General features: G+C 51.6%; 1 protein-coding gene across 1 annotated transcript; it reads right to left on the bottom strand.

Annotated features, from left to right (window-relative positions):
• Nucleotides 1–1,493: 1,493 nt before the first annotated feature.
• On the bottom strand, nt 1,494–8,461 carry Cd27 (CD27 molecule). Its single transcript, XM_004668604.2, has 5 exons — nt 8,326–8,461; nt 8,038–8,169; nt 2,952–3,131; nt 2,319–2,438; nt 1,494–1,606 (listed from the first exon to the last, which is right to left on the bottom strand). The coding sequence occupies exons 1-5, from the start codon at nt 8,459–8,461 to the stop codon at nt 1,494–1,496; spliced, it is 681 nt and encodes a 226-aa protein (XP_004668661.2).
• Nucleotides 8,462–8,947: the final 486 nt, after the last annotated feature.

The following is an 8,947-nucleotide window of genomic DNA, read 5'->3' as shown; positions in this document are numbered from 1 at the left end:
CACCCCTCACTTGGCCAGCAGCCTGGGATCCCATCGGCCCCATCGGCCGGCTTGCTTTCGCTTTCACTTAGGCACCTTGGCCTCAGCTGACTCTGTCCCAGATTCCAGCTGACTTCTTTATCCCCCACGCACCCCGAGAAATCCCGGGGACCTCCTACTGTTGCTTTCCATCAGCCCTCACTGCGAACTGGGGATGATGGAGTGTCAGAAGCGGCCCGTCCCGGGGGGCACTCTTCCTCCTCCTTCCTTGCCATCACCGCTGTGGCCCACCACCCACTGGCTGGTCTGCCCTGGCAGCGGCTCCTTGCTCAGATCTCTGACCTTATGGAGAAGCCCCGCGGTGGCCTGCTTGTGGGACTGGAATTTCAGGGAGAAAGCTGAAAGCTGCAGTGTGGGGATCTGCCTCCTGTTTGCCTGATTTTTTTTTTTTTTGGGGGGGGGTCTTTTGCATCTGTGATGTTTCTAGAGTCCTAGGGCCTAAGCCATGGCTCTGGTCCCAACATTTGTTTGTACACATTAAGAAAAAAAGTCAGGCGTGGTGGTGCACCCCTTTAATCCCAGCACTGGGGAGGCAGAGGTAGGAGGATTGCCATGAGTTCGAGGCCACCCTGAGACTACAGAGTGAATTCCAGGTCAGCCTGAGCTAGAGCGAGACCATACCATGAAGGCGCTTCCCTGCAAAGCCAGGGGACCTCGGTTCGATGCCCCAGGACCTATGTCAGCCAGATGCACAAGGTGGCTCATGCATCTGGAGTTTGTTTGCAGTGGCTGGAGGCCCTACACGCCCATTCTCTTTCTCTTTCTCTCTCTCTCTCTCTGTCTCACTCAGTGTCTTTCCCTCTCTCAAATAAACAAATAAAAATAAAAATATCTTTTTAAGAACTGGGCGTGGTGGCACATGCCTTTAATCCCAGCACTCGGGAGGCAGAGGTAGTAGGATCGCCGTGAGTTTGAGGCCACCCCGAGAATGCAGAGTGAATTCCAGGTCAGCCTGAGCTAGAGTGAAACCCTACCTCAAAAAAAAAAAAAAAAAAGTATTACATCCCTGGAGGGATTTCAGAAATTAGTGCATGCACACACACACACATATATGTATAGAAAAATGAATTTATTTACAGTTTTGGCCCAAATTGAGAAATTGAGAAATTGTCCATCGATCTCCCCTTGGCTCCCAGCACTGTTGCGACTCAGAGATGACCCAGGGCCAGGACGAAGGGTCACACACGTGTCGCCTCTCTCAGGAGATGAGTCTTTCTGGCACCAGGGCTCCCGCAGGTGAAATGATCATAGCTGCAGCGCTTTACGGCTAGAGCCTGGGCCCTCTAACTCGCTTGGGCCGCTGCGCACGTTGAGGATACTGTTCTTGTCACTGTCACCTTGTCAAGGGTCCACAGGAAAGGGTCTCGGTGATGATCGTAGAATAGGCCACACCAATCAGCTTCTTCTCTACCCCGAGAAGGTGCCCAGGGCTGCCCATGGCGGGCGACGCTGGCTCAAGGGTAAGTTGTCTCTGGCTTCCGGTAGTCCTCCTGGATGGGGATGGCGCTGCCCTCCTCCTCCCTGGGGCAGCTGTAAGGGCAAGGCTCTTCTGGGCTCTCTGTTTTGTCTGCAGAAGGAAGGAGAGCCGGTGGAGTCTTGGCCAGCAGTGCAGAGGGAGTGAAAGTGGAAGAAAGGGGCCAAGAAGGGGAGTCAACGGGAAGGTCCAGGGAAGAGGAGACTAGGAGCCAAGGAGGGTGAACACGGGGCCTGTGGTGGTGGGAGGTTCAGTGATATTCCAGCTACGGGAGCAGGGCTGAGATGGTGGGGTGTGCTCTGTTTCTTTTAAAAAAATTTTTTTTTGTTCATTTTTTATGTGCTTATTTGAGAGTGACAGACACAGAGAGAAAGGCAGAGAGAGAGAAAGAGAAAGAGAGAATGGGGCCAGGGCCTCCAGCCACTGCAAACGAATTCCAGATGCGTGCGCCCCCTTGTGCATCTGGCTAACGTGGTTCCTGGGGAATCGAGCCTCGAACCAGGGTCCTTAGGCTTCACAGGCAAGCGCTTAACCACTAAGCCATCTCTCCAGCCCTCTTTTTAAAAAAAATATTTTTATTTATTTATTTGAGAGAGGGAAAGACGCTGAGAGAGACAGAGAGAAAGAGATAGAAAATGGGCACATAGGGCCTTAGGCCACTGCAGACAAACTCCAGATGCACGCGTCAACTTGTGCATCTGGCTTATGTGGGTCCTGGGGAACCAAACCGAGGTCCTCCGGCTTTGCAGGGAAGCGCCTTAAAACTGCTTAAGCCATCTCTCCAGCCCTGTTCTCTGGTTCTTACTTGATCCATGTTTTCTTCGCTGATGGAGGGACAAGGCTCCGCCCAGGGTAAAAACCAGGAACATTCCAGAGCATATCATAAGGATTCGGATGCACTCTGAGCTGCACTGGGACCTTTGGACTGTGACAAGCAGGGGTAAGAGGCTTGGGTGGGGGGCTGGAGGGCCTAGCCCCTGATTTTCTCAGCCCAGTCCAGCCCTCCTGCCGCCTGCCTCCCTCTTTTCCTTACCCCCACCTCCTTATTGGACTGTCCCTGCAGATGGCTTGTTAGCCTGCTCTGCCAGCCCCCACCCAAACTTCTCATCATGCTTATTGTTACTAGAAGCTTCCTGACCCCGGGCTTTCTCTGTAGGGTGGCATTTAGGAAGAAAACTCACAAGGCCCCTGGGTGGAGACAGCTGGGGCAGGAAGCCGCTTGGAATCTGCTGGATGCCAGGTTCTTCTTGCCTCAGTGACCCCTGGAAGAGGCGGAATGAGCAGAGCCCCACAGGATGCGCTGGCCCGAAAGGCCGGAGGCTGCGGCCTCGATATGGGGAGGCAGATAAGCTAGCCAGAAACTTATCTGGGGGTGGGTGTCATGGTGGGTTGTCACCCTGACCCCGAGAGACTAGGCAGAGGGTCACCTGGAACTCACTTTTGGAATAAGGTAAGTGGGTGGGAGGCAGGTGTCCGCCCGGGGCCTCCGATGGCTGTCTGGTCAGCGAGGGGCTTGGAGAAGGGTCGCACTCCGTACACTCATCATCCCTGCACCGAGTCCCCTTGGGGCAGGCACACTCGGCATTGGCAGTGATGGTGCAGTTTCGAATAAGAAGTCCTGGCGGGAGAGGAGGGTTGAAAGAATGTGGGAATTCGGGCCTCCAGAGACCTCTGGAGTCCACTCGCTTAGCCTCAGACTCATTTCATGCCCGCTCTGGGGACATGACTGCCTCTTCACTCACATCACCTCCCAGGCCTCGCCCTCCCTCCCCGTCACCTGTTGCCTTACCACTGTTGCTGGTATTACAGAAGAAAGTCGGGGCTGGAGAGATGGCTTAGCGGTTAAGCGCTTGCCTGTGAAGCCTAAGGACCCCGGTTCGAGGCTTGATTCCCCAGGACCCATGTTAGCCAGATGCACAAGGGGGCGCATGCGTCTGGAGTTCGATTGCAGTGGCTGGAGGCCCTGGTGTGCCCATTCTCTCTCTCTGTCTCTCTCTCTCTCTCTCTGCCTCTTTCTCTCTCTGTCTATTGCTCTCAAATAAATAAATAAGAATAAACAAAAAAATTAAAAATGGGCTGGAGAGATGGCTTAGCGGTTAAGCGCTTGCCTGTGAAGCCTAAGGACCCTGGTTCCAGGCTCAATTCCCCAGGGCCCACGTTAGCCAGATGTACAAGGGGGCGCATGTGTCTGGAGTTCGTTGGCAGTGTCTGGAGGCCCTGGCGCGCCCATTCTCTCTTTTTTTTTTTTCTCTCTCTCTCTCTGCCTATTTCTCTCTGTGTCTGTCACTTTCAAATAAATAAATAAAATAAAAATAAATAAAAAAAATTAAAAAAAGAAGAAGAAGAAAGACCCTGAGCCGGGAGAGATGGCACAAACCTTTAATCCCAGGACTCGGGAGGCAGACACGGAGGACTGAGTATGTGACTGGACACACCCTTTGCTCTTACCTTAACATTTGAAATTTTTTTTTTTTTTTTGGTTTTTCGAGGTAGGGTCTCACTCTGATCCAGGCTGACCTGGAATTCACTATGGAGTCTCAGGGTGGCCTCAAACTCACGGCGATCCTCCTACCTCTGCCTCCCGAGTGCTGGGATGAAAGGCGTGCGCCACCACGCCCGGCTAACATTTGGATTTATTCCAGGGTGGGGACAGGTGCTGGCACACACCAGTGAGTTACACTGAGGAGCGGATGTGAAGGTGGCTGGGCTCCAGGTGGTTGGGGTTGAGAGAGGAGGTGACTTGGGGTGACACCTGGCTATGGGACAATACTCTTGGGGGTCCGTCCAGGTAGCCAGATGAGTCCTCCCAGGTGTAAGATGGGTGCAGAAGGAGAGGGTGTAGACTGCCGTCAGCTCTAGCAGTTCCCTTTTGTAAAGGGTTATGCCTTTTGTCAAGATGGGGAGAGGGACAAATCCTTCCTCCCATGGCCCTACAGCCTCTTTTTCTGAATTTTTTTTTTTTAGTTATTATTTTTAAAAATTTTTTTTAAATTATTTAATTATTTATTTGAGAGCAACAGACACAGAGAGAAAGACAGATAGATGGAGAGAGAGAGAAAGGGCACGCCAGAGCTTCCAGCCTCTGCAAACGAACTCCAGATGCATGCGCCCCCTTGTGCATCTGGCTAACGTGGGACCTGGGGACCCGAGCCTCGAACCGGGGTCCTTAGGCTTCACAGGCAAGCGCTTAACCGCTAAGCCATCTCTCCAGCCCTTAGTTATTATTTTTATTCAAGATAGAGAGGGTGGCTGGGCGTGGTGGCGCACGCCTTTAATCCCAGCTCTCGGGAGGCAGAGGTAGGAGGATTGCCGTTAGTTTGAGGCCAGCCTGAGACTACATAGCAAATTCCAGGACAGCCTGGGCCACAGTGAGACCCTACCTTGTAAAAAAAAAAAAAAAAAAAAAAGAGAGGGTGGGGGTGGGGGAGAAAGAGAGTATGGGCTCACCAGGGACTCCAGCCACTGCAAACAAATTCCAGATGCATGTACCACCTTTTGCATCTGGCTAACATGGGACCTGGAGAATTGAACCTTGGTCCTTAGGCTTTAGAGGCAAACACCTTAACCACTAAGCCATCTCTTCAGCCCTCTTTTTTTTTTTTAATTCATTTTTGGTTATTCTTATTTACTTATTTGAAAGTGAGAGAGAGAGAGAGAGAGAGAGAGAGAGAGAGAGAGAGAGAATGGGCACGCCAGGACCTTCAGCCACTGTAAACGGACTTCAGATGCATGCACCCCCTTGTGCATCTGGCTAATGTGGGTCCTGGAGAATCGAGCCTCAAACCAGGGTCCTTAAGCTTCACAGGCAAGCGCTTAACCGCTAAGCCATCTCTCCAGCCCAAGCCCTCTTTTTTTCTAAAAAATATATTTTATTTATTTGATAAAGAGGCAGAGAGAGAGAGAAAGATAGAGCAGGAGAGAATGGACATGCCAGGGCCTTCAGCCATCATAAATGAACTCCAAACGCATGTGTCCCCTTGTGCATCTGGCTTATGTGGGTCCTGGAGAATCGAACCAGGATCCTTTGGCTTTGCAGGCCAGTGCCTCAACCATTAAGCCATCCCTCCAGCCCTTCTCCAGCCCTCTTTTTCTGAATTCTGATGATGAGCTGCCTGTAGCATTTAGTAGCTTGCCAGAAATTATGAGCCAGCTTGGACAAGAGTTAAGAGACGCTGGGGACAGAGATGGGGGATAACAGTGTGGTCGTGGGATCCCAATTGTCTGCAGGGCTCAGGGAGTGGCTGGAGCCCCTGACAGGTGTCTGGAGACCCGCCGGCCCTGTTTACTCCACAAAACCCGAGCTCATTTCCAGGTACTTCCTCCTCTTCCACATGCAAACACTGGGATCCAAAGGAGGCCCAATGTACCCTGCCTGCTCCCTGTTGCCTCATTTTGGCCTCTTGAGTCATATACTGGGCCAGCCTGGGTCACAGTGAAAGGATGGACTGATTCAGTATTTGGAAAAGGCCTGCAGAGAAAGTGAGGAGGAGCCCTTGACAAAACAAACAAACAAGCAATCAAGCAAGCAAGCAAACAAACAAACAATCCCAATCCCATTAAGTCTGCTGCCAGGAACAAAAAAATCACATTTTTAAGTTCACTGAGGAATATTTCTTAAGTATTAAGATTTCTTTTTCAAAGTGGGTGTGGTGGTTCTGGCCTTTCATCCTAGCACTCAGGAGGCTGAGGTAGAAAGATCGCTGTGAGCTCAAGGCCAGCCTGGGCTAGAGTGAGAGACTCTGCCTCAAACTCCCCACCCTCTGAAAAAAAAAAAAGTTGCTTTTTACTGTTATTTTCGTTGGTGTATAAAAATAGGATTTTTCACGAATTTGTGTCACCCTTGTGAGTTTTCTTCCTAAATGCCACCCTACAGAGAAAGCCTGGGGTCAGGAAGCGTCTAGCAGCAATAAGCATGATGAGAAGTTTGGGTGGGGGCTGGCAAAGCAGGCTAACAAGCCATCCGCAGGGGATAGTCCAGTCTCTTCCCTGTATCAACCTGTTTTTTTTTTTTTTTTTTTTTTTTTTTGTGGTAGGGTCTCACTGTAGCCCAGGCTGATCTGGAATTCACCATGTAGTCTCAGGGTGGCCTCAAACTCATTGCGATCCTCCTACCTCTGCCTCCCGAGTGCTGGGATTAAAGGTGTGCGCCACCATACCTGGCTCTGTATCATCCAATTTTCATGTATTGCGGTGAACATGAGCACTATTATTTTTCTTTCTTATATATATATATTTTTTAAAAAATTTTTTTATTGTTATTTTTTTGGTTTTTCGAGGTAGGATCTCACTCTGGTCCAGGCTGACCTGGAATTAACTCTGTCATCTCAGGGTGGCCTTGAACTCATGGCAATCCTCCTACCTCTGCCTCCCGAGTGCTGGGATTAAAGGCGTGAGCCACCATGCCTGGCTACTTTCTTATAATTTTTAAAATTTGTATTTATTTATTTGCAAGCAGAGAGAGGTAGAAGACAGAGAGAGAATGGGCATGCCAGGGTCTCTAGCCACTGCAAACAAACTCCAGATTCATGTGCCCCTGTGCATCTGGCTGACGTGGGTCCCAGGAAATCAAACCTTGGTCCTTTGGCTTTGCAGGCAAATGCCTTACCCGCTAAGCCATCCCTCCAGCCCAGCACTATTATTTTTTTCTTTTATTTATTTACTTATTCTTTTCAAGCACTATTTTTTTTCTTCATTTTTGGTTTTTTCAAGGTAGAGTCTCACTCTAGCTCAGGCTGACCTGGAATTCACTATGTAGTCTCAGGGTGGCCTCGAACTCATGGCGATCCTCCTACCTCTGCCTCCCGAGTGCTGGGATTAAAGGCGTGCGCCACCACGCCCGGCCTTAAGCACTATTATTTTTAATGCAGTCCTGTGGATTGAACCCAGGGCCTTGCAGTGCTACTCTTTGATTCACAGTGGGATTACAGGCCCGGCTCAGGTTCCCTGTTTTTGTTTCATTTTGGTAATTTTTTTTTTTTTTTTTGAGGTAGGGTCTTGCTGTAGCCCAGGCTGACCTGGAATTCACTCTGTGGTCTCAGGATGGCCTCGAACTCAAGGTGATCCTCCTACCTCTGCCTCCTAAGGGCTGGGATTAAAGACGCACGTCTCCATGACCGGCTTGATTTTTTTTTTTTTTGAGTCAGGGTCTCATTGTCCTTGTTCTTCCACTCCTGTGCTCAAGTGATCCTCCTGCCTCAGACTCCCTTATACCTGGGATTACCGGCATGTGCCACAGCACCTGACCCCATCCCTGTCCACAGACCCTTCATCAAGCCCCTCACATCCTGCTTCTTATACTGCGTGGAATCCTAGATATCTCCCCACATCAATACACATTTTGTCCAGGGCACCTGATTTCAACGCATTCATACATGCCCTACGCAGGACCTCTGACTTCCCAGCACGGGCTCCACTCCCCACCAGTCTCCCCGACACAGCTGAAACTTGACGACACCCCTCTTGGGCACACCGCCAGCCCCTCCAGCCTGGCCCCCCTGCCCTCCGCAGGTGCCCACCCTTCTCACCAGAGTTGCAATGCCGGCAGCTCTCACAGTGGGGCCGCGCGTGGTAGTCTGGAGAGAAGGAGGTTCCTGGTGTGCACGGACCACACTGGGCTGCCTTTCTGTGCTGGTCACAGTCCTTCACGAGGAACGTTCCTGTGGTCGAGCAGAGGGTCTAGAGTCGCTGCCCAGAGAGGGGGCCACCTCTCCTCCCGGGGGGCCACCCGTGGGCTCCTGCAGCGGTCAGTCCTTGTTTGAGCTCAGCCTTCCCCTTACACTGTCCCTTCTCCCCCTGCCCAGACCCGCTCTTACCTGGCTCACACATCGGGCAGCATAGTTCTGCCTGAGCCCAGTAATGACCTGCCGGACAGCTCCTTTGGACTGGGGTAGCTGAGAGCCCGACCAGTGTCCCCAGCACACAGAGCCAGCAGAGCTGCGGCCACGCCATGGTTCCTGCCCACGGAGCGCTTTTCTGTGGCCCAGTTGCTGGTGGCTGGGCCCTGGTGGTTCCTCTTCCCTCCCCGGCCACAGCTCCTTTTCTTTGGGTGGCAGGCACACCTTTGATGGCAGTTGAAACTCTACTGTGTCTGTTGTTTTTTTTTTTTCTCGTAGCAGCACCCTCCACCCCCTTCCCCTTTTCCGCACGTTGGGGGAGACTAGAAAGGGCAAACTCACCCCACTGCTCTTCAGAGGTGTCAGCTCCTGGGCTTGGTTTCTGCCTCTCACTCTAACCAGTCTCCGCTGCTGCTTTTCCAGAAGAGGGGGGTGGGCAAATGCAGCTGCCCACCTCTCCTGCTCACAGGGTGAGACGCCGAGATGACCACATCTCTCCCCTTGGCAAGCCTCTTCTCCTACTCCATCCCTCTTTTCATAGATGTAGGGAGCACCACGAAACACCCTCCCTGAACTGCGTTAGCACTTACAATCACACACG

This window comes from Jaculus jaculus, chromosome 23 (assembly GCF_020740685.1).
Source record: "Jaculus jaculus isolate mJacJac1 chromosome 23, mJacJac1.mat.Y.cur, whole genome shotgun sequence".
Classification (NCBI taxonomy): domain Eukaryota; kingdom Metazoa; phylum Chordata; class Mammalia; order Rodentia; family Dipodidae; genus Jaculus; species Jaculus jaculus.
The sequence above is the reverse complement of the archived record's forward strand: the minus strand, read 5'-3'. Positions and strand labels throughout refer to the sequence as shown.